Genomic DNA, 25,053 nt, shown 5'->3' on the forward strand with positions numbered 1-25,053 from the left:
AGGGCAGAGCTGACTCTGTACCTCGCTCTGGCTCCCGTGGGACAGTGTAGGTGGTAGCCTCTTTAAAGCAACAGGGAAACAAATTAGGGCCGGGGGGTATCACGAGCTGGGAGAATGTGTGAAAATTGCATGGCAGCAGCAGGACATCTCTGAACTTAGGCTGGCGTTCCTCGCTGGTTTATGATGGTAGACTGTGTTAAAGAGAAGAGCTGTAAGGTGCCGACCCAGTACGTAGGGAAGGTCCCTACTTAAGTATTGCAGGATTTCCAGCACCGCTGTGTGCATGCACCAAATAAGCTACGTTCCTTCTCGTTGATCAAGTCATGCCTATTGGAAAGCAGGGTCTGATCATCTTCAGTCAAAAGAAGATCTGGCTACCTGCTTTCCAAAGGGCTGAGTAGTAAATGACCCACGGGCAGGGACAAATACTCATCATTTTTGTCCAGCCATAGCTAACGTTACTGCGTGGGGCAGAGCAAGCTGCAGAATTTCCAGAGCTTTGTAGACACACTAATTGCCTTTGGCTTTCGTGAAGGTAGATGCCTGTGTGCCTTCTGAGGATCAAGTCTGCCAACCCAGCATCAAAGATCTACTGACATCATTACAGGTAGGCTTTCAGTGAATTACTGGTTAGGCTTTTGGGGAACTTATCCAGTTAAAATTGCAGAATCATAAAATCGTTTAGGTTGGAAAAGACCTTTAAGATCATCAAGTCCAACCATTAACCTGGCACTGCCAAGTCCGCCAGGTTTGGCAGGTTTCTTACTGTGGGAGGGGAACATGGCTTTGGGGAAAGGTGTGTGACTTGCTGAAGGTCCATGACTACCTTTGGCCATTGGAGGGACAGTAGGTGGCCCAGGACTGAACATCCACAATTCTTATCCAGTTTGTAATCAGTTGTAGATGATCGGTCTCTTGTGGAGAAATTCTTAACATTCTCTGTAACTACCGACTCTGCAACTCGTATCTCTGTAGCAGGAGGGAGCTAGAGAAGACAGTAACACCAGCAATCTCACAAGTGCCCTGATCTGCGAGGAGCCTGGATTCCCAGTGAGGGGTGAACAGCTACCCAGAGCTGCAGGGGAGATGGTGCCCAGGCAGGATCTGCAGTGAGGGCTCAACTTCCACCACGGAGAAAGCTACACTTGCCAAAACACGGCAATGCTGGGGCCAGAGCGACTCCAGTCTCAGTGGGATGGCTGAAGGATATCACAGCTGTCGGGACCGGAGGGCGGTATAAGTGACTCCCCTTTCTTCTCTTGCATTCAGCCCTCTTCTTCCCCCTGTGCTCGCTGTGACGGCAGTTCTCAATCCCCTGTGCTGCTTTGTCTTGGGGCTGCTTATTTCCTTCTCCAGCATGACAGTGCTTTTAAGACAATCAGATTATTCTTCACAGCAGAAACTGGACTGTGTCAAAGCGCCTAAAATATACCCTGAAGTTTATCACTTCACTTAAAGAATAAGAAAAGTTTCTTTCTATTAGTATCACATTGTCAATTTGCAAATCTCCAATTCATGTAAACATTTGGTTCAGACCAGGTGTGGTGTAAATAGTGCAGAGTCTCAAGGGTTAACTCCTTTGCCCCCTTCTTTTTTTCTTAGTCGATCAGAGTTGGGTCCATCCGCAAGCTGGGCAGCTGCCCCACTCCCCATCTCGAAGCAGAAATTGTTGTAGAGGTTTCTCTTTTTCCAATTAATTTTTCTTGAAAAAGGAAAAGAGACGGTTCCCTTCTGCCCCAACGGGCTCATCTCCCTGCTGCTCCGGCCTGAACACGGGGGAGGGTCTGGCACTCCGCTTTGCGCCGTAGCCACTGGAGAAGGAATAAGCAAGCTGGCTCCATTCCTTCGGGTGTTTGTCCATCAGCTGCTGGTCAATGACCCTGTGCATGTCATCCTGTGGCAGAGGGAGAAGACAGGGTTGTTAGTGGCAGCTGATGCTCGAAGGGAGCTCACGCGAGGACATCGCTGAAATGGGTGTGAACCGTGCTGCGATGAGATGGAGGAGGGATGATAAGAGTGGGGACAGGTCTAGCTCCCCACCTGGCAGCAGGCTCAGCCTTGCTTGCTGCCATGAGGCTTTTTAGTGAGCAAGGAAAGTAAATCAGAAAATTCTGAGGCATAAATTGCTCAGGTGGTCTTGCAGAGCGTTGTGCCTGCTTGGGACTGTGACACCCCTAAACTACGTTTCTCTGCTGTCTCCAGCTTGCAGATGTCCCCATTGGAGGGACAAATATATAAAAAAGAACAAATGCAGCTGAAAGTAATCACCAGAAAAAGTAAGGATGTGTGTCCTGAGCAGGTCTATGTGCTTGCCATGCGGAGCAGGCAGGCAGGACAGAGCTGCCTGCACAGCCACTGAGTGGGGCTTCAGGGAAGGTGCTGCCGGGAGCCGGGGGGCTGGGGCCAGGCATGGGCCCACCAGACCCCCCGTAGGTTTTGCACCAGACTTACCAAAGAGAACTGTGCTCGTCCCTTAGACCAGCTCCTTCCCTAGAGCCAGCAGAGCGGTGGGAGCTCTCTGATTGACAGCTTGGCATGAACAACTGCACTGTGGTTTCTTAGATGTACCAGAAATGCTCTAGTTTCATCCATGTTTGCAGCATGGTGAAATTGCTCTACACAAAATAATTATTCAGTTCTGTTGCCACTAATGATGTGCCGCTGTGTTCCTTGAAAACCTGCCAATCGATTCTACAAATTTTAAACCTTCAGATCTATTATTTCTGCTATAATTGCGTATTTAAACTGTAGCCTAGTGAAAATGTGCATACACAAACCAGCCCCACAGGAGAAATAAACTGTTTTCCAGCAGTTTGGTCCCTGAGTGGGTCTGAGGGAACCATCCGGTGAGAACAAGGGTACTCTGGATGGGCTGTAGTGGTGGAAGTGCTCTTCGTTTGGCACCTCGCGCAGGGCAGCCCATTGGGGCAGCACTGAGATGGAAGGGAAGGTGCTGCCATCACCCAGCGGGTGCCCCAGCTGCTCTGTAGCTCCATGTGGAATAAAACCAGCCAACTTGGACTGGAAGCTTGAACAATGGCTAATCTCTAGTTGCAGCATTTTCAGCAGGGAAAAGGATTGATAGGCATGGCCTGGACCTGAATTTAGTATGGGGACTTTCCCTGGGGGAGCAGGAGGGTGCAGAGCTACATGGACTGCAGAAGCTTTGGATCTTTTTAGAGCAGGGCTAGAAAGGGGAAAGGCAGAGGGAGAGCTAAAGAGGTTAAGTTAAACATCAGGATTAAGGTGAAACAGGTTTCCAGAGGTGAAGCTGCCATGTGAAAATGTATAGCACTTGGATTTTGAAGGCACCTCTTCTAGTAAATGAGGTAGGCACCTGGGCTCCAGCATGGCAGATCTGTGTCCTTGGTTAACCACATAACAAGGGATGACTATGATTTTTTCTTTTTTATATATATATACATAAAAATATATTGATATATATATATAAAAATACAGTATGCACTATTGAGAGTGCACTGCATTTGGGTCCCTGTCTGTCCGAAGCGTGAATCAGAGAGCACAACACCTGGCTGTGGAGATTCGGGGCAGATGTACACAGCACGGCTGGGGCAGAGCTGCGGTCCCTGCCTTGGCACTGGGCAGGGGCACAGGAGTGTCTGGGGACATGGAGGGAGGACAAATACCAGTGGTACAAGACCTGTCTGATAAAGTGTTCTTATAAAACTGGATAACACAGTACTGGTGTGCTCTGGGTGTTCCGGGCAGGATTTTCTGCACTTTGCAGAAGGGGTGAGTCTGAAGGAGGTGCAAATGGCACGTATCCTCTTTGTGAGCTGGAGGTTCTTTTGCATGAGGTAAGGGTTGGAGCTCCCCAAGGCGACCTCGGAGGCTGGTGGCTGCGGCCATGCAGGCTGCAGCTCTCTGCTGGCATTGGAGCATTTTTATCCTAATGGTGCCCCTGTCACTATTGCACTGAAAACACTGAGCTCTCATTTCAGAGAAGCAGCCCTCTTCGCTTCCAAGTTTGCTCCATATTCCTTCCTTAGTCCCAGTAATGCCCCTCTTGCCCCCACTCAGATAATGATGAATACGAGTGGGGGTCAGATAAGGCATGGAGGTGAGGTGCATATCCACTCCTGTGCTACTTCTGTGCTAGGCTCGGGTGCGCAGGATTTTGCTTGTGGCATATTTTATAGCCTATATGATTACGTGCTTACAGAAAACTGTAATCTTGTTGATGGTCCTTGGTAAAGTGCAGACTAGTAGTGTGCAAGAGCAAAATTGTATAAGATTAAGGCGTCCATTTACATACAGCTAAAGCAGAAAATCTCATCCCATTTTATCAGAAACATTCAGCTTTGCAAAATAGTCCCCAAAATTCATAAATCACCTGACTTGTGTTTTGCCTCTCTGGTTGAGCTTCTGTTCTGAGAACATTAGGTGCTTGGAAACAATTTTGCTACTGTGTAATAACACTTTAGGTGAGTATGTTGGAAACAACTTTCTGCAGCGCTAGTGGGCCTGACCCTCATCTCAGAGAGCTGATGGGAGCAGGACCGAGGTTGCTGTACTGCTGCAACCAGACAACATAGTGTAAAGTGAGAAAGCAAACGCCTGTTGTTAAAACCCTAAGCTGGGGTATTCCAGCACTAAATACCGAGCTTACTAGTAAGTATGTCTCAATTTATACCACCCATCCAAACTGAAGCAGAACTCGGATACAGACAGCTCCTATGCATAGCACTGAATGTCACTTACTGGATAATGAGGCTGAGAAGTAAAATCCCAGTCTGTATTTCACAAAGTTTTCCAGATACTAGAGGTGCTGAATACAGAGGATTAATGACACGTGCACCTCAGCCTGGCTTTCCCCATGGTGACCTGGGGGGTAAAGTCTCACCATGGGGTGTAGGATGCTGCCCTTTGTGCCCTGCTCTGGTGCTGGGGTGGGGTGTGTATGTGTGCAGAATCTCGGTGGGTGATGGAGAACCCCCCCACTGGCCCTTCTTGCCAGATGATGGTGAGGACAGAGACAGATGTGGGTGATGGTGGCAGTGAATGGAGCAGGTGAGGAGATGGCAGGTGCTTGGCGAGGGTGCGGGGAGCTCACCTCAAAGGCAGGAGGGGTGTACGACTAAAGCTGTTGGTACAGGAACTGAGAAAGGCCACTAGATCAGAAACCAAAGGAGCCAGATAGTAAAAAGCCCTGAGGAAGCAAACTGTAAGCAGGAGAAAAAAAGAAAGAAAAAAAAAAAAAAGAGAAACGAAAACACAGTGGAGTTGAAACAGGAGCGAGGTTGTACAGGAGAGGTTTCTACTGGTCAGGCTGGTTGTTAGTAGAGTTGGGGTCTTGCATGGTCTGCAACAAATTACTATAACTGGCCTAGACCTTTCTTCTTGTACGTGCTTGTTTTCCATTAAAGTAGCCCTTCCTCGGTGCTAGTTTCCAGGAGGAGACAGTTTTGTCTGCTCTCAAGGGCTCTCTGCCTTTGTATGGGTCTTCCCCGCTGACCCCAAGTGGAGCATCTCCAGGGCAGCTGCTGAACTGCCGTGGGCTTGGTTGTTTTTTTTTACCTTGCTGGAGAACTGGGATTTTAGCTTTTCCATCTTGCTGGATCTTCTGAGTCGATGAAAACAGTGCAGCTATACCATGAAACAATCGCCACAACCTCTCTGCCTCCCGCTTTTCTGCTCCATTATGGAAATGCAAGAATGAGCTGTGCCCACATGTCTGCAAGGCTGCGCCTACCCAGGGACATCTCATACATGGACACCTTCCCTCCCCGGGCCACAGCAGGTTACTCTGCAAAGTGTATGTTACCCATGCTGCATGCAGCCATGAGATACACTTTGTTTCTCCATTTTAAATGGGTATTCCTATATAATTAATTAACAGCTCACAGCTGAAAGGCTTTGAGCAGGGGAGGGCTGTGTTTCACCCCCATGAGCACCACTAATCACTAGGCTCCTGCAGAGCCAAAAGCAACACTCCTATCTATGGACGTTTGGGCTGAGAACGCAGGAAACCCATAGGAATGGGGGGAAAGTCACCCAAAGGTGTCTCCTGGGCCACGTGCCACTGTGACCCTGCGGTGACTGGGGGCTGCTCACCTGCCAGGCCTCCAGCTGTTGCGAGAGGTTCACCTTCTGCTGGATGGCGTCCAGCAGCTGGCTGTTGAGGGACATCATGTCGATCTTGCACTTGGCCAGCTCCACCTCCACCGCGTTCTTCCTGGGGGGCAGAAGCAAGAAATTGGGGCATGTGACTTTTTCTAATCTTTAAAGGAAGTGTTAAACATATCCTTGGGGAGAAGTAAACAATTTCTTTCATTGGCAGGTCCCCAGGTTGTTCATCTCTGTTGTATTCTGGACAGTCTATTCATCTGAAGAGTGGAACAGAACTGTTGCTATAAAACCAGCACTATTACTATAAAACCATCAGATTTCTGGTAAGCAGACTATGAATAATACAAAAAGATATTCAGATATACCGCTGAGTAAGATAATACAGTGTGCCTGGATAACGTGCAGAATCTACCATTAAAAATGGAGATCTAAAACGAGGTAGAATCTACATATAAATATTTTTTCCTTTTTTTCTGTTTACTAATGCATAGGAAAGGAAATGATATGTACTAAAACCCAAATGCTCTGTGTCTGATTAGACTAGGAAAAACGTGGGCCCTCTCTGGAAGGAAACGGGTGACATGATTAGTTGGGATATGGCGAAGGCTGAGGTACTCAATGACTTTTTTGCCGCAGTCTTTACTGGCAAGGGCTCTAGCCACACTGCCCAAGTCGCAGAAGGCAGAGGCAGGGACTGGGAGAATGAGGAACAGCCTACTGTAGGTGAAGATCAGGTTCAAGACCATCTGAGAAACCTGAAGGTGCACAGATCCATGGGACCTGATGAGATACATCCGTGGGTCCTGAGGGAACTGGCGGATGAAGTTTCTAAGCCACTATCCATCATATTTAAGAAGTCGCTGGGGTTGTTCAGCCTGCAGAAGAGAAGGCTCCGTGGAGATCTTACTGCAACCTTTCAGTACTTAGAGTGGGCTGACAAGGAAGATGGGGACAAACTTTTTAGCAGGGCCTGCTGCAATAGGACAAGGGGTAATGATTTTAAACTAAAAGAGGGTATATTTAGACTAGATATAAGGAAGAAATTTTTTGCAATGAAGGTTGTGAAACCCTGGCACAGGTTGCCCAGAGAGGTGGGGGATGCCGCCTTCCTGGAAGCATTCAAGGTCAGGTTGGACAGGGCTCTGAACAACTTGCTCTAGTTGAAGATGTCCCTGCTCATTGTAGGGGCGTTGGACTAGATGGCCTTTAAAGTTCCCTTCCAGCCCAAACTATTCAATGATTCTGTGATCACTTGATCAATAAGTTGCAATATAAAACAGACAAACAGCCCTCAAAGAGTACAACTGCTTTCAGTTGAGACTTGGACTGAAGGAAGGAAGAAATGAAGGAAGAAAGTTTATCACTGCATATGCTTTTTAAGAATGACAAACTGCTAAAATTGTTTGAATTAAATGTTATGCTTTAAGGAAAACTCCCAGTTTTAATCGGGTTGTGCTGGCCCTTGGCAACACTGCTGCTATGTTTCTTTCCGGGCATTTGCTGGCCACCAGGCATGTGACGCCATGGCAAAAGGTTGCCCAAAGAGTGTTCAGTGGCTAAGATGTTCCAGCTTCTATTGGCTAGTGGAAAGGAATTGTCCTGTAGAGAGGAGCAATTTCCTAAGCTGCCCTAGCTGGGAAATGCTGCTTACCATGCTGGGAGCACACAGGTGAGCACAAACCTTAAGTTTTCAATTAACTGCGGTGTGATGGGAAGCCATAACATGACTTGCTGGGAACCATCTTTCCTTGCAAACATTTCTGGGAAAAATAATTGCATCTTATTAACTGTACCTAATTCACCACCTCCTAATAGCTCTCTTGTTCTCCCCTGCAGAAGAGCAATTTGGGAATTTGTGTTTATATTCCAGGTAGCGGTTGCTTAACACCTCCTATTATAGGATCCTATTTTCCTATTGCTTCCCATGTTGCCAAACTTCAGCTCCAAGCTAGAAATTTTCCATGACAGATGTCTGCCTCAGGCAGTGATTTTATTTCTGTTTAGAGTTAGGGCTTTTTTTTTGGGAGGGCTTCAACGAAAGTGACTTAACCCTTGAGGTGGGAAGCATATCACAAGCCTCCCAGGCGGCTCACTGCCTGGGAGCAGCCCGCTCAGTCTGTGGAGGGATGCTTTCATTTCTAGCAACAAGATGCTCTTGTCTGCTTTCACTTGCAGCCACTTTCTGCTCATTAATTACAGGCCACTCACCCATGCACACTTGTCACGTCCCCCTTTCTCTGGGCTCCTGCCACTGCAGGACAGTCAGCCGTAAATATTAGTGCTTTGTCCCAGCGGGGTCATTAACTGCTGTGGAGAAGCTGTACCCTTCCACTGCTGGCTGTGGGTTTGAACACCTTAAATAGCCTTTTGTTGTGAAGCTCCCCATTGCTGCTTGGATATTACTGGGGGATTTATCGTGGCGGCAGCGCGTTGCCATAGCCACAGCAGAACCAGCAACCCACACACACTGGAAATGTCAGAACCACCTCTCTGCACTCAGCAGTGCAGCTGGGATGCTCCTGATTTTTGCCAACAGATGGAGGTGTTACAGAGGACGGCGATGGGAAATTGGTAGCTAGCTACCCAAGCAAGAGCAGCATGGATGATCAGGTCGCTTAAAAACAGAGGAAGAGATTGTGCACGCTGATTTAGCTCCCCCTATCCTCAGAGCTGCAATGCTCTTGTGCTCCTCCTCTTGACAGGGGCTTGAGTATTAGGCGTTTCCATAAGGAGCTGGCCTGGTGGTGTCCTGGCCCATCTGCTTATTGAAGAGATTATCAGATGTATCCTTTCTATTTAGAGCACAGGGGGTGTGAATGTTTCTGCCCCTCTCTTTGGGGCAAAGAGTGCTCAGGGCAGTGTGGCAAGCCCAAGCACGGAGCCAGGGAAGGGAAGTATGGGGTATAGGGTAGCAAAACTGCACAGCTCTGCAAGGAGGATGGGGAAAATAAAGAGTCAAAACAGTAGGAGAATCCTGAAAGGAGAAACAGAGAATTACAGGACTGGAGATGCAAAAAAGACCCCAGAACAGGAGAGCAAGTGACCAGAGAAACAGTTTAGGGAAGAAGCCCAAGCAGGGCTGTAATGGGGATTGGCAGGAAAGCAGGGTTGTGTGTCTGGAAGAGTAAAAGAAAAATATGACAAATAGGGCAGACATAGTATTTCCATTTGGTTCTCTGAAGTCCTCTCCTCCTTGCTGTGACTCAGATCAGCACTAGGGATGGCAAAAACGTGGTTCACGGCGTCTTCCTAAATGCCCCCAATTCTGCCATGGGATGCCCTGGAAACTGGCATCTCCTGCCCTGCTCCCAAGCTCCTGGCAGCATTTCCCAATGCCAGCAAAGCAAAGACTCACTCTATTACTTTGTAACAGCTACTGAAATTTGTGGAGGGTGGGAGAAACCCACCCTGGAGGTATCTCTTGCTAAGGCACTCTGTAACTGCTAAGCCAGCTTGGCTTTGGCTCTTCCTACCACTTACTTGGCAATGGCCTCGTCTCGGTCCCTGATGGCCTGCAGGAGCCGTTCACTTGTCTCCTTGTCTTCAGCAGCACCTCGCAGCCGGTCCCGTTCCTCCTTCAGTGTCGTCATTTCCACGCTTAGCAGCGTGACCTGTGGGCAGAGGGAGGGCATGAAACCCAGGTTGCTCAGACAAATTCACCACGAATTGGGGTGGGGCGGGGGAAAGAAAAAAGCCACATGGGCCAACCTGGAGGCTGAGCTTCTGTGCTTGCAGGGGAAGCTGTGTCTGTTGGAAGGGGGCTGTTAGTGACGGTGCAACCCCCCGTGAAACGTGCTGGCTTGCCTTGGGATGCAGACAGTGCCAGTCTGAGCAAGATGAGTCACCAGGACTGCTTCAGTAACGTGCAGCAACAGCGCTGAAAGCTGTGCAGGGCAGGACCCTTGCGACTTTGCTGTCACTATGGCATCAGCACTGAAATATTGCCCCTCTCTAGATGATCTGTCTTGTGCATGCATCCTCTGAGTCTGCCCGTTGTATTCTGATCTTTCCAGGGTTAAATTATTGCAAGCATTGTTTAGCAGCAAATAAGATTTTTTGGAGGGGGCTGTTGTGTCTCTTGAAGTAGTATGAAGCTGGAGACAAAGGATGTGAAAATTCCCTTTCACGCCATGGAAGGTGTTACTGGCACATCTTACAATTTTAATTAGACTTTAAAATATGTGTGGAGCCTTAAATAGTCTGAGAAATGATCTATCGTTTTTGTCCTGTGCAGAGTGAGTTAATAGGGTGTGAAATCATGCAAGGATTGCATTAGCACAGCTTTGCAATATTTCATACACATTTAATTTCTTTGTCTAGGGTACACACATGCTCTGCTACGCTACTCCACCACCTGGAAACCCTTCCAGCGTTTGACCCACCTCCTTTCTCTAAATGCAGCTCAGTAGTGCTTGAATCCTCAAAGAAATCTTTAAATAGAGGGCAGACAGTCAAAAAGGGCTCATCACATCAACGGCGTGGGAGGATCTGCTGTTAGCAGGGCATGGCTGGGTCGGGGGGAGGAGGGTGCAAACACACCCTGTCTATGTGCAGAGACTCCTGGCTGTGTGCTGGGGCTGCCAGGGAATCGGGGAGCTCTGCCCGAGCTCTGCCCTCCCACACCCCAGCATGAGATGCACCTCAAAGCGATGATGTGATAGAGGGCAGTGGTGGGAGCTATGTGAAAGGTCCTGAGTGCTTCTGCTGAAATCTCAGGGGACGGTGTGTCAAGAGGCCCCAAAAACCTGCGTTTGGGGATAGGTTTGGGGTTTTAACTGGTTTTGCATGTGTTTCAAGTAATGGAATGCCACAGTGGGAGGAAATGGATGAGGCAGAAGGTGTGAAACTGCTTTCCAATGTAGACAGAGGCAGGGGTGAATTCTGTCTCCACTAGCCCACCGTGCCCTCAGGCAGGAGCAATGAACGTGTGTCGTGCTACAAGATCCCAGAAGCTGTTTAGGAGTCCCCCTTTTATTGTATCAATACCAGTGATAGCACAGAGGGATGTGGAGGCAGCAAAGCACTGATGCCCTGGATGGACGAGATTTCCATGTGCATTGATTTTCTTTAGCTCTGAACTGAAGACAATGTTGTCTCTTCTATGAGAGGTGAGGATAATTATTAACCTTGAGTAAGTGTGAGGATGGGTTATGGGCAAAAGCTGCAGGAGATGTGTACTTGCTGTGTGAGGCTGGAGTGCTTCTCCAAGAGCAATGTCTGCTGCTTTTGTAGTTACGCCCCATCTTTCTCCATGTAACACAGAGGTGTGAGAAGAAAGTAGAACTGCAGTCTTCGCTTTGCTTCCTAAACGTTCAGAGCTTTGGTAGTCAGAGACCCCTAAAAGCAGAGATTGGGGTCCAGATTGTGATCCAGGGCGAGTCCTCTGGTCCTTCCTGTCTGGAGAGTTTGGGGAGACCAGCCACAGCAAAGAAACCAAGTGCTGCTCCCTCCTGATGTCCTGGCAAGGCCTTGTGTGTAAGGAGGTGCTGCATCCAGACAAGCAGGCTGGTGTACGGATGGTTGCTCAAGATCTGTGAATAAGCCTCTAATGGTCTCTGTCAGCATAGCCAAGTTGCAGTGATCAAGTCCTTGTCTCCTCCATCTCAGGTGTGTCACTCGCCTGTGGGTGGTGCACAGGGCTATGGCAGCATGGACGGAGGAGCATCTGGGCTCATGTCTCACTGGGTCCAAGTCTGGACCCTCAAAGGTGTCTGTTGTGATGGCCGCATCACTGAGAGGAGCAGTCCTCAAGGAAGGATGGGTGCCAGGGCTGCTCCATCACTGCAGTCTGCATATAATCACCTGCTTTGTCAGCAAGACTGTTTCCCATCCTTGTATTCATGCAGCCGTCACTGCTAGGGGTATTTAATGATGCTCTCACTCTTTTCTTCAGCCTCATGGTGGGAGCTCCCATAGCCCTACACAAGGCTGTCAGATCCCAGGTTGTGCTGACTTTCTGAACACAGATGTTCTGAACACTTTCTGAACATGCCTTTTTTCTTCTCCAAAGGTGTACGGCAAAAGAGCTATACAGCACCGCTGGCAAGACCAGCCAAAGGCGTTAATCCCATTCCCTGCTCCAGTGCTGTTGGTGCAGCACAAGAAGCTGTGCCAAAGGCTGCTTCTGCTGCAGCCTCCAGATCTCCTCCAGTGTCTGAAGTTTTGTCCCATAGAGATAGGGATTGCAGAGCATCTCCTTGGCTGCCTGTGTCCGTTTGCTGCTTCTGGCATAGGACCTCAGATGCAGACAGTGCTACGTTCAGTGCGGGTGCAGTGTGATTCTGTGCTTTGCGTGTGGTGTTGGTTTCGGGGTTGGATTGCTCTTGAGATTGTCTTAGCCTTAGCCAGTCCTTGCTGGCCCTGGGGTGCTGCCTGGTGCCAGGCTGGCCATGATTAAGATTCTCTGGATGTGGATTTATACGGGTTTCGTGATGCTGCTGTAGAAGGGGGAAAACCTTGCTCCATGCACAGCAGAGCAGCACTGTGTTGTCCACCCGGCGGCAGCATATATGCTTTATGAGGGCTTAGTGCAAGCAAGACGGGTCAGACTGGATACCTATGAGTTTCCAGTACCCCATATCAAGCAACCTCGTAACTCTGGGGACTTCTGCTGAGAAGAATTTAAGTGAGACAGGATGGCTGAAAACCAAATTGGGGGGAAGGTTTAAAGGAAGTTTGACTGTTTGAGATGATGTCTGGGATGGGCACCAGACAACTTGTCAAAAACTCTGATGCTAAATGCATGAAGCCTCTGCACTGGGTTTAACAGAGTCTCCCTCGTCCAACCATAACTGGTTTTGGCCCAAGTCCTCCTGGGTTATTTATCATGTTGATCTCTTCTATGGAAAGCATGTCTTGGACGATGAACACTGGTGTTACATGACCACATGCAAAGTGTGGAAATTGCTAACCTGGCTGTGCAGTCGCTGCAGCTCCTCCAAACTCTGCCTCAACTTCCCCCGTTCTCCCTCCATTAACTCCCTCAGGGCTCTTGAATCCTCGCTTGTTCTCCTGATCTGTTCCTCTAAGGTGTCATCGTCACTTCGTCGAGAGCTCTGAGAGCGGGAGAGAAATCTCTTGCTAAGATTTCACTTTAAAAAAGGCAATTGCATTAATTTGATACTGGTTTGGAATGGAGTGTACTAAACAAGGAAGAAGAAAGTGTGAATGTGACTTTGGTAGAGTTCCAGTTTTGTTCCCATATACCGCCACAATAGAAACATGCTCAGCCAACTCAGCCAAGGGTACTGCTTATACACATGATAAACAGAGCATGCAGACATGTTCTCACCTTTGCATAAACCAAATTTACAGAGACCTACGGACCACTTGGTAACATATGGCTACAGTCTCTGTGTTTGTAGACCTTTTGCAGGACTCTTATTTTTTATTTAACAAATACAACTTCATCTCTATTCTCAGCCTTCTTACAAGCTGCTACAGGTACTGAAATGAGGAGGGTGAGTACTCCCATGTGGGTCTGCATTTGCAGAGTCTGCACTGTCTTCCTCACCATGGCATCTCAAGTTAAGTCATACTGGCAATGCACCCAGCTTGGAGGTGATGGAAACAGGCCTGATTTGAGCCACTGCAACAAGTGAGGTGTTTTCTCATAATTCTGCACTCCCGTGGATGCTGAGTAGTCGTCCATGCCATCCCCTCCTCCCCAGTGGCCCTGGGGCCATACCCCACAGACACCATCTTGTGCCAGCAAAACTCTTCATCTGTCAATGGATTTGAGTCTGGCAGCTCTTGCCAAGACATTTGTACTCAGTGTCAATAGGTTAGGAAAATCCTAAGAGAAATAACTGAACTGTGATGTATGAGACAATCTGCAATATTTCCACATTGAAACTCTAACTTACTGTAAGCCTTCTTTCATTAATTTTCCAGAATGACTCACAGACCAATGACAGCTGCGCAAGCTTCAAACTTATGGCAGTCTGACCACTGCAACCCGCAGTGGTCAGTGTGCTGTCTTGGCTCTTGGCTGACCATTTGAGACGCATGGAGCAGTCTGTGCACTGTGACAGCCCATCTCTGGGCCGCAGAGGTTTTCTCGCAGACTGGGGACTTCAGGATCCAGCAGGAACCTGCAGCAAGCTGTGTCACCTGGGCAAGGGGACATGCATGAGCTAAGATCTCTCTGTGCTGCCAACTTACCGTGGAGTCTGCCCCATCCAGCACATTTTGTATCAGTCTTTTCAGCTCACTGAGAGCTGCCCGTAGGCTGCCGGCTGGGACGTCTTTGGCTGATGAGGTCTCTGAAGACTCATCCATGGAGGAGTCTGTAGAGACTGCTGAGTCTGCGCTGTCATTACCTCTGAGATGGGAGCAGAGATATCGCACTTGGCAATATGCTTCCCAGAGCTGCAGCCTCAGCTGGAACAAGAAAGCCTGGCATTAGCCTGGGACATCAAGGCCATGGAAATCCTCCTTCCATGGTGAAGTGAGGCATGTGATTGCCAAACCTCACAAATACTTGTGTAGCTTGCTACATTTGTTTTGAAATGGATGCAGAGATTTACTTTCATATGGTCAAAAGGGTGTTAATACCAGAGCTGAGACCACAATCCCAATTTTCTGGCTTTTGGTTCAGCTGCAATACCAGATGAAATGCATTAAACTCCCTTTCCCTCTGGTCCCTGGGCTGGTCACAGAGGTCCATGAGCTTTCCCAGGGGCTGTAGGGCAAATACCTGTTCTCGTTCTTGTTCCAGCTCCTCTGCCTCCATGCTCTGCTCTATCTCAGATAGCAGCGATGTGCTGGTTGTGTTGACATTTTGGAGACTTCTCTCCTCACTGAGCTCTTCTACCTTCCCCTGCAGCTGCCGGTAGGACAGCCGCACCTCCTGGAGCTCCAGCTGGCTTTGATGCAGCTTGGAAAGAAAATCAAGGAATTTGTCAAGGAAGCAGGAAAAAAAAATATTAGCGGGGGTGATACGGACTGGATGAATCTCTTGCTTTGTGAAGGAGCTGAGAGGGAGGAATGGGTGTCATGAAAGAGGGTTTCCAGCCAGGAGGAAAGTACTCTTGGCTGGTATTGCTATTTATTGGAGCTTAATAATCTCCAAATGTCATTAGACACTGTTTAGACTCCAGAATGTCCTGAAAGATAAAAATAGCATGTTAATCAGCACTAAAATGAGGAACATCGTGAAGAATTTGGGACTCAGGTAAAAAAAATTGCTGAAAACAACACAGCAAGAAGTGAATCCAAAAAGAAAATATAGGTATGTTTTTAAAAAATCTATACACATATATAAATACAAAAATATATTTAAAAAAGGGAAAAAAGATTCAGACCTGTTTTGGAGAGCTGGGGATTCAGTGGAGTGACATTTGCTGACACACGGCTGCAAACACTATGGGGCTTGTTGGGAATCCACCTGAGCAGTGAGAGCTACAAGGCCAGTTACTGCCCTTTGGGACAGTGGGGTCTAAAAAAAAGTCCTTTTTGAAGTGAAGCCAATTCTACTATTAAAAAAATTAAGTAAAATGAATTGCAACCTGAGTTCTTTGCTTCCTTTTATGTTTCCCTCATTTCTGCAGCACCTTGTTCCATTCCCTTGCTCAGATCTCCCTCTGAAGCTGCTCTTTGCTGTCAAGATGCCCCATTGTGGCTCCTGTTATCTGTCCCTACAGGGAACGCCCAGGACCTTGCTTGCTGCTATGCTTACATGATCCATTTTTGTTCTTCCAGTTGTTTTGTCTCCCAGTTCCTCATTATCTTTCTGGTCAATTTTAACCCAAACCACATATTTTACTCCATTTCCCCCCTCTTCCCTGTCCCATCGCTGCCTCCACACCTGCAGGTCCTTGTCATGGCTTTGTCTCTCCAGGATGAGGACTCGGTCCTGCAGCTCCTCCACGGTTCCCTGGAGCAGATCGTTCTCCTCCATCATGGCACTAAGGCGATGCTCCAACTCCCGCTTTCTGTCGGTCAGCATTTTGATCTGCGGAGGAGAGAGAGGTGGTGTCTGTGCTTTCCAGGGAGCAGAGAAGAAGGAAATCACATTCCCAAGAGATGGATGAAACAGCAAAAAGCAAAAGTATGCACATACCTATTCTATACCTGTATAAGAGAAACTCTATCTCTGTGTGTGGTTTAAAGCTTAGGAAGGCTCTTAAAGGAAACTCTTCCTTCCCAAGGCTGTCAGGGCAGCTCCAAAGGGGCTGGTTATGCACCGGCAGGAGGCCAGGGAGCAGGCAGAAATGGCCAAATGGATTAAGTGGAGACCAGCCCTGCCCACCCCTAGTACCTTAAAATTTGCAAGACTGGGCAAAACTAGTTACTTTTCTTGGCTGGTCCCTGACTGAGCATGGTGGCATTTTCTCCTCTATGGGTGCTGGAGACCACAGGGTGAGCCTGTGGGATCCTGCTCCCTGCAGGGCTGTGCCACAGCGCTGCCCATACACTTTTCTTAATTGCTGCATATTCGCCAGGTCCTCATCAGGGATTTTTCTGTCTTTTTACTTGTGAAGACTCCTTTCTGTGCCATGCTTATTTTTAGTCTTTCAGTGATCAGTTGCCTTTAAAATTGGTTCATTTCTTTTAATTGTCAAGGGCAACGTTTTCAGGTGAAGAGGGACAATATGCCAAGCAAAACTTCTGTGATTCAGTTAGCTGGAAACAGTGCACGGGATGAATCAGCACTAGCCAAGGTCACTTCTTGTTCAACCAAGAAAAACGAGCCTTTTCCCACATTAGTAAACACAGGACCTCTGGGGACTGGATATGCCATTTGCCAGTCCAGTATAACCCTAAGTATTCCCTATGGCCTCCTTTCAATTCATGAACCATAGACAAATTCAGCAACTTCCCACTGCTTTCTTGGCCTCTTGGGGACCTTGTGTCTTTCCTGTTTTCCAGGTTACTGGAAAGATTTGGCTGCATGGAGGAATATTAGCAAAGTGTGTGGACTTTCTGTTTCTGCAGGGTAAAGGCTGCTGTAGGTATTAGAAAGCTGCTCTTAGGTGACTAATGGTTTCTGAGATGTCTCTTCCCACCACCATCATGATTTGCGTGGGTTGGAGAAAAGGGATGCGAGAAAAATAAGAGGTATAATACAGAGATTGCATCAAGAGTTCATATTTGGTATCCAGACCGGTAATGAACACCCTGTGAATGACCGTGTAACAGAAAAATATCGCTCTGCCGTGGGCCCTGGGCCACAGGAAAGGCACAGGGGAAAAGGGATTTGGAAAGCAAGAGACAGGAAGGAGGCAAGGTGAGGCATGCACAGTGACAGGCATGCATGATGGCAGCAATGCACGCACGGGCCAACCATTTCTGAGCCTCTATACTTACTTCAAGGACCTGCTGCTCCACACCAAGGGGAAGGGAAGAAAAGGCGAGGGACCAGCAGGGAGCAGGTGGGAGCGGGAGAAAAGAAGAAATTGAGAGATTTTAGGAAAAGCTCTTCCAGACAGCTTATAAATAAAAAACGCGGTAGGGTAGTAGAGTTGGACATCTTCTACCACTCTGGTTCCTGCCCACACAGTCTCCAGTGACCCCCATCAGGGAAGGGAAGAGAAAGGAAGGTAATATCATTCCTGCTAATGTACCAGAGCTAAACCAGGCAGGGACTCCTTGCTTTCCCACGTGTGTGGCTCAGAGGCAGGAGAGGATTCCTACTTTCTTTGCAAGCATGAAAAACAGAAAAAAAAACCCTTGCAGACCTTCCCACCATGCCCCAGAGTTTAATCTGTACTGGCCAGGCCCTGCAAGAGCACAGCCGTGCTTTAGCTCCTGGAATATCCTTCTCTTCTGTTCATTTTGCAGGTGTGCTTGTGGCTGAGGCAGCGGTGGAAGCTGGCTCATGCCACCCTAGCCACCTCTGGGTTGCAGCAAAAATCCTCAGTGGGGGAGTCCTTTGCCCCACAGCTGCCATCCTTCTCTTTGTTTGCTCCAAGCATCAAGTTTTGTTTACCCAGTTCAGAGGAGTTCATTATACAAATTAAAACAGCCCTGGGCACCTTTTGAAGGAGTGAGGCGGAGCATGAGTGACTCACCTCAGCCTGGAGGCTCTCCAGCCGCACGATGTGTTGGCTGCTGGAGGAGTTCTTCTCCCGAAAGTCCTCCCGGAGGGTGTGGACCTGCAGGGAGAGCTGCCGCTCCACCTCCGAAGCCTGCAAGGAGACACCAGCTGGCATTACCCTGGGGGGTCATCCCATAGCAGGAAAGCAGTTATCTCCTCCTGCCCATGGGAAAATCTGCCCCAATATGACTTCAGCACAAGCCCTCGTTTTGGCCTGAAGCCTGCAGAGTCTGGGCAAGGGAAAAGCTCATCCTGAACGGACACTGAGGAGAGCAGCCATTTAGACCATGGTGATGTTCCCCTAGGGCAGCCAAAGGGACGCTGCCCAAAACTTCCTTCCACTGCAAAATAGCATGACAACTCCCATGCCCTACAGGAAATTTAGTTTTCCTCAAAAATAGTACCCTGATAGGGGTTGAGGAGGAGACCAGGCCACTTGCAAAGGCAGAGGGGAGGCAACCTCCACACACCCCAGGAAACACTGCTATTAAATTTACACTTTCTAAACCTCTGAACATCTTTGGCACAGCTCTAAAGTAACAAGTGCTCTTTGCCTCTGATTTCTGGCTTGCGTCAGGGCCAGACGGAGAAGCATCCGCTCCACATGACTGTCGGTGCAGGATCGCTGGGCTTGGCCCTCTTTCCCATTTCGAAGGAGGGATGCCCCATTTACGCGAGGTGCTTTGAGGACAGTGGAAAGGCCATTTCTACCTGCAGGATCCAGGCTGCAGACAGCCTGTATAAATGACAGCTTAAACATGTTAACTATTCTCCAGACAGCTTTATGGCTGATTTTTGCATGGTGAACACACTTGTTTAGGCTTGTAAGGGAACATAAGGTTTTTATGACAAATCCCTAATGAGACAGCACAAATGGATGGTTTTCTATTTAATTAGCCTCCACCAGGTTCCATTACACTTAGGCACAGACCTCCCGCTCCAGCAGATTAGCTGGAAGTGAATTTATCCCCTTCAAGAGGTGGCACTGCCATCCTGCTTGGGGCACAAGCAGAGCTGTATGTCCAACGGCAAATGCCATCAGTGGCCACAATGCCTTAGGGAGGTGAGATGGGAGGGAGGAATGGGAGCTAGAGGAGAAAACTCGCATTGAGGTCAGCAGCCACGGGCAGGTTTAGGAGTGCAGCCTTATGTCTGGCAAATGTGTGTCAGAATTTGACCCAGTGTGCTCTGTCTGACAGCAGCTCCACCAAAGGGTGCAATGACTTTCCTCTGGCAGCTTGTGACCTGAGGAGTGAATACAGGGACCCAGCCTGAGTTGCCCACAAAGGCAACGCTACCCCCTTTTAAAAACAGTCCCTTATATTGCACAGTCCGCAGCAAAATAATCCAAATCAGAAGCAAGAGGTAAAAGTCTGTTCCAGCTCCATCAAGTGGAGGAAACTCTGGTTGCCCCCAACATTGCTTGCTTGCTGGGGCAGCAGCAGAAGAAGCGCAGCCACCAAAATCAGCCAGGCTCTGACCACTGGCTTCTGGAATGAGAAATGTTTTCCAACAATTAGAAATAATCTTGTCTAACAATTGGTTTTTAGTTGCCTTCTTATCCTGGATTAGGATGACTGGTCTTTTCCCCTTCTTTAAATCCTCACATCAGAGGCCCTTGCGTATTGACCTCACCTCATTTATTTAAAAAAGCTTCCTTGCAGAGGCAGAGTACACAAATGTAATGATAGCACAGCACTATAGGAAGGGGCTGGTTATTTTGCTTCCCTTAAGCAGCTATAGATTTCAAAGCATCCTGAGCAGCTATTAATTGGTGACACTAAAGAAGATGGATGGATTATGCTTTTTTTTGAATGATTCACTTGCTTTTGTAAAAGACTGCTGAAACATCTTCATGCTGAAATACTTCGCAGGAGCTATCAAGGATGAAAAAGCACCAGATGAAAAGTACTGAAGGATTTTGCCTGCAAGATGCTGACCACACTCCCAAGGAGCACAAATGGTACCAGATGAGATAACACACCAGTATTTTATGGTTAACTGTATAACTTAATTTATATGCTAGAACAATTCTATGTACAGACAGTGTAAATGTACAATATAGCAGTAAGAAACAAGGGAGTGTTAATGGCATTGTAAAAATCCCTGTTAAGACAATATATAGCTGCTGTTGTTAGTTATGGGCCCCATGCTCAGATTGGAGCAAGTGAAGGGATGGGCTGCAAGGGTGATCCAGATCGTGGAAAGTCTGTTATATGAAAGGAGACTAAAAAAAGGATGGCTTGTTTTATCTCATGCAATGAATGCTGAGAGAGGACTCCCTATAAATATATCACAGATAAGCACACAGAAGGGAGAAGCGCTATTTAAGCAGATGCACAATTTTGGCAGAAAAAATGACGCAAATAAACTGGATAAGAGTATATTGAGTCTGTGAATAGGAAGATTTCTACATTTCCAAGCAGCTGCAGCAGGATTCCTTCTTCTGCACCATTACAGTAGGAGAAATGGTGGCAAAAATTAATTTTGTTATGGAGCTGGATCACTTTATCATGCAGTTTCTTTCAGAGAGCTGCCTATGACAGAAGGGAAATGAATTGACCTCAAAGGTCCTTTCCAGTACTAGGCTGCCTGCAGGACTGCAAGGTTTGTATTCACCAGCTTTAAATCATCAGCTGGAATTTACCAACTTGCAGCTCAGCTTACATGCTCACACATCTTATTTCCGCAGTTATAGCCCACATGGAGGGAAGAAAGGACTCATTTATTGTTAGCAGACAGGATGTTACCGTGTCACCTCAGCGTACACCATTCACATCCTATCTCATGTAGTAGAGAAAAGTAAAAATAGTACTTTCTTTAGCCTCATACAGTGCAGAATACTCTCTCTGACCAGCTGTTTAACAGAATACAAATGACTGTATCATGTGTTTCCCTCCACAGGAGAACAAGGAAAAGGCTTTGTTCAGTTCTTCTAGGTATGGAATGGGTGATACCTTTAGTCTTACCTTTGCTAAGATATGACTTTCATAGACATGAGACAAAGTCTTCTGAGCTGAGCTCTGGTCATGGAAATCCCCTTTTCATGCTACATTTGTTTCAAAGGTTATTAATACTGCTGCCAAACTTGCCTTACTAATTGATTATAAAAGCTAGTTTTTAACATCAATTTGCGTTATTTTATGGAAAGCCACCTTGACAGTGTGCAGTATTGTCAGGCTTTATGGCATATTTTCATATGGCATCTGCTTGGGTTCTCCACACTGCTGTACATATGTGCATGTGTACATGTGTGTTTTAAACCGTGAGTTCACTACTTATTACTTCTAACATGCTCTTTTACTTAGTGTCATCAGAAGATGTAACTTTCTATCTGCATTTTCCCTTTATTGCTGAAATAAGCTATGGCTTTTGTTGAATTGAAGTGAGTTTCTTCTGCCCCAGCCAGTCTGGCTCTACTCTCATTATGCAAACTGTAGTGCTTTCTCTTCGCCATCAGTGTTTTCCTAAATATTAAAAGCTAAAACCTTTTGTTGTTACATCAATCATTTAGCAACACATTGATTTTGCTAGAGAGAAGTAATATTCTTTCCAGAAAGGGAGACATATATCGCCCAACATCATAGCTTCGCTCTGTAGTTAAGAAAGAATTAATTTCCTGGGTATAGGCAAATTAGCCAATACAGCCACCAGGCAGAGTTTGAAACATATCTCCAAAAGCGTAGACATCAATTCACAATTAGATATATTCAATCAACTGTGAGATTTCTTTTCTGGACTTCAGGCAAGGTTTAGATGAGATTTGGGGCAGTGCAAGAAGAAAGGAAGAGCAGGAGGACATTTTGGCCTCTGCTCTAATTAAGGGCTTTTTTTCATTGCAAACCTGATTAAGTTTCTCTCATGATTAATTGTGAAGTGCTAAAATACTCAAAACTGTGTAGATTTTTGGCAGAAAAATATGGCTTGCCAGTTACAATGACTCCATGAGGTTTAGCATTTGGAATATACGAGCAATAAATAAATTAAATAAATGTAAAAAAATTGGAGCACTGACACTCCTGTGAAGAGGGGATCTTTGAAATGTTTGGGATGGACTGTGAGAAATGAATGGCTGGTAGGTTAGTCTAATTCAAGAAAACCCTCTTCTGGGGGAAGATTTGCTAAATAAAACTAACTGTATACAAAATATCCAGCTGTAAGTCATGTCAGAAAGAAAAGGAGAATGGATAAAGTTTAATAGACGGTAGCTGGGTGAAGAAAGCAATGTTTCTGAATTATTTACTTCTACAAACGAGATGATTCAAATTTAACAAAGCATATTGAAGATTTTCTTGCCTAAAATAGCTAAGAAAGAGAAGTCCTAATTAGTGCTAAATTTGTAACACTCAGGAGAGCGTGTTACCCCTTTTATTAATTTGCTAATAGCTGCGTTCAAGGGACTCCCCATTCCCACTGTGGTACCATTAACACTTCAAACCACTAATCGCTGCCTCCCCTGGCTTCAGGTTCCTGGATTCTCAGCTTTTCTCCGGGAGGAAAATATATTTGTCTACTGAAATGCAAGCAAAGGAGGAAACAACAAACATCTTGCTTTAGAGTAATAACTAAAAAAAATACATTTAATCCAGCTGCTGAGAAAAGCCCCAGAGGATTGGGATTGCTGCCCTGCCACCACAGCTGGCACCACGGTACCCCAGTGCCCATCGGCGGTGGTGGGAAGCCTGGTTTTCTGGGCTAATGGACCCATGCCAAGAAAGTGATGAGGCCATGGCTACTTTCCAGCCATAAGCAACCACCCACATTTTGCATACGTGGTGGTTGCCCAGTTTGGGAATCTTTGGGAGCTTTTTACAAAGCTTTTAATTCAGGTCAGCTCTAAATTGTTATTCAAAGCATTATTCTATCCAGGAAAGTAATAGCAGCGCTTGCCGTTTGTCATCTTTTGAGGGTGTCAGTTTGCATTTGCTGATTCAGGTGCGCAGAGGAGGGATTCCCCGATGGACGGCCCCTGGGACACGGCACCCTCAGCCCCATGAGGGAAAATAGCAATGGAACCGTGGTGGCTCGGCCAGTCGCCCGCCCAGCCGCTCTCTCACTCCCCCTTCTCAGCAAGATGGGGAAGAAAATAAGATTAAAAAGCTCATGGGCAGAGATAAAGACAGGGAGATCACTTACACAAATTCAGAGCAATTTGAAGTAAAAAAGGTGACTGGGAGACATAACAGCAAAGCTCAGGCCATTGCCAGCGACTGGGTTAATAGTGGGGATTTTTTTGTGGTAAAGTGGCGAAGGGACGAGGGGTGGAGATGTCCCGAGTGTGTATATTGCCCACCTTCGTAGTGTTGCGATGCCACCTCTTCGATTTTGGTGCCAGGAGATTTTTTTTGTGGTTGAGATCATCAGCGAAGTCTGAGAAGGGTGTGCGATGAGTGCCTATTTTAATAACAATTCTTAAATACAGGTTTCACCGAGGTGAGGGGTGGGATTTATTGCGTCTCGGTGCCCAGGCGCTGGCAGGGACCTCTCTCTGAGGAGAGGCTGGGACTGCCCTGGGCTGGACACAGCCGGTTCCAGCCGGTTCCGCAACAGCTCCACAGACAGGGCACAGCTGAGCCTGTCAGCAACACCAGTGGTGCCTCTGGAAAAACATACTTAAGAAAGGACAAAAACGCAGTCTGGCAGCGACGTGTGAGGTAAAAAGTGTGAGAAACAGCCCCATGAGCATGAAAGTTGGAGGAGGAGGAGGAGGAGGAGGGGGACTCCGCTAAGCCTTCTCTGGGGGACCTCTTCCCACCGCTCCCCAGGGCAGCGCAGGACATTGGAGCTGGGGAGTGTCGTGGTTCATGGCCGGGGCCAGCATTGTCCCCACCTCTGCCAAATGGTGTGGTGGGGCTGGATCCTCCTCTCCTTGCCTTATTGCTCATTCCGCTGCTGCCCAGGTGTGGGGAAATTTAACTACACAAAGCATGTAGCAGCTTGGTCCTGGGGTGAGAGCTGCCGCTTCCTGGAGAAGCTGGGTAGAAAAATGAGAATTCAGGAAACCTGCAACACTTCCAAAATATTTTGGTTTAAACGTCCAACAGAGACCATTAACATTGATCCCATGGGATATTTTTAGAAAAAATGGACTTTTAAGACTGTAAAGTGCTAGGATAGTGCTATGTAATATACATCTATTATATATCCAGTAGCTACAAGCAGGCTGGCAGGTGGATTAAATACCAGTAGCCAGAGTGAATATTTCTGGTCAGCTTTTGCAGGTAAGATTTACTTCCTAACACAGGTTTCTTTCTGCTCAGGAACCATCTCTGCAAGCTGGCATATCACCCATCACCCCGCTCCCTGTGGTGTTCTCAGCTTTGACCCCCAGCTGACTGCTGCTTCATTAAGGTAAGATCTGCGTGGCAGCCACAGTAGGGACGTTCACCATCCAGCCTGAGGGGTCCTCACTGGGGCCTGGCACTGAAGTCATACAGCTGTGTGAAATTGTGAGATGGATGGGGCAGACTGTCGTCTTCTCTCTGTTATCTTTTTCAGTGCAATTCAGGGGAATTACTTTGCATCTGGCATTTGATGCCTTTGTACCACACACCTTTACACTCAGCTACCTGCAATGGTCTTTACACCCCTGCAGGTCTCCTCCTGGTTATTCCTTCTCTCTTGTTATTCAGAGGATCCAATAAATCTATATCTCCCTAGACAGAAGGGTTTGATTTTGTGGCACACTGCCTGATCTCCTTTGTTACAGCTGTACAGGCTGATGAGCCTTCAGTGGCAAACAGGCTGATGACGTAGACCACAGGCCAGGTAGATTGGTTGGGGGGGTCCTATACTGACAACAGAGCAGGTGAACAAAAGAGGAAAGAAAAGAGCATTTTTTTATCACAAAATGGACCTGTCAAGAAGAAAGGGAATCAAAGGATGAGGATCCTTAATTGCCAAAGCAAGGAGTCTGAGTAATA

The 25,053-nt window shown here is 47.4% G+C and overlaps 1 protein-coding gene across 1 annotated transcript in view; it reads right to left on the bottom strand.

Annotated features, from left to right (window-relative positions):
- Positions 1-600: 600 nt before the first annotated feature.
- Positions 601-25,053, bottom strand: part of BICDL1 (BICD family like cargo adaptor 1) — a 49,642-nt gene continuing 25,189 nt past the window's right edge. Inside the window, exons 3-11 of the mRNA XM_063351273.1 lie at positions 18,105-18,221; positions 17,401-17,412; positions 15,899-16,045; positions 14,789-14,968; positions 14,254-14,472; positions 13,002-13,145; positions 9,571-9,701; positions 6,076-6,196; positions 601-1,894 (exon numbers count right to left, since the gene is read on the bottom strand). Of these exons, the coding sequence (XP_063207343.1) occupies positions 1,694-1,894; positions 6,076-6,196; positions 9,571-9,701; positions 13,002-13,145; positions 14,254-14,472; positions 14,789-14,968; positions 15,899-16,045; positions 17,401-17,412; positions 18,105-18,221 (1,272 nt within the window). The 3' untranslated portion in view covers positions 601-1,693. The remainder of the gene's footprint in view (positions 1,895-6,075; positions 6,197-9,570; positions 9,702-13,001; positions 13,146-14,253; positions 14,473-14,788; positions 14,969-15,898; positions 16,046-17,400; positions 17,413-18,104; positions 18,222-25,053) is intronic.

The sequence above is a fragment of the Chroicocephalus ridibundus genome, chromosome 13 (assembly GCF_963924245.1).
Source record: "Chroicocephalus ridibundus chromosome 13, bChrRid1.1, whole genome shotgun sequence".
Taxonomy (NCBI): Eukaryota; Metazoa; Chordata; class Aves; order Charadriiformes; family Laridae; genus Chroicocephalus; species Chroicocephalus ridibundus.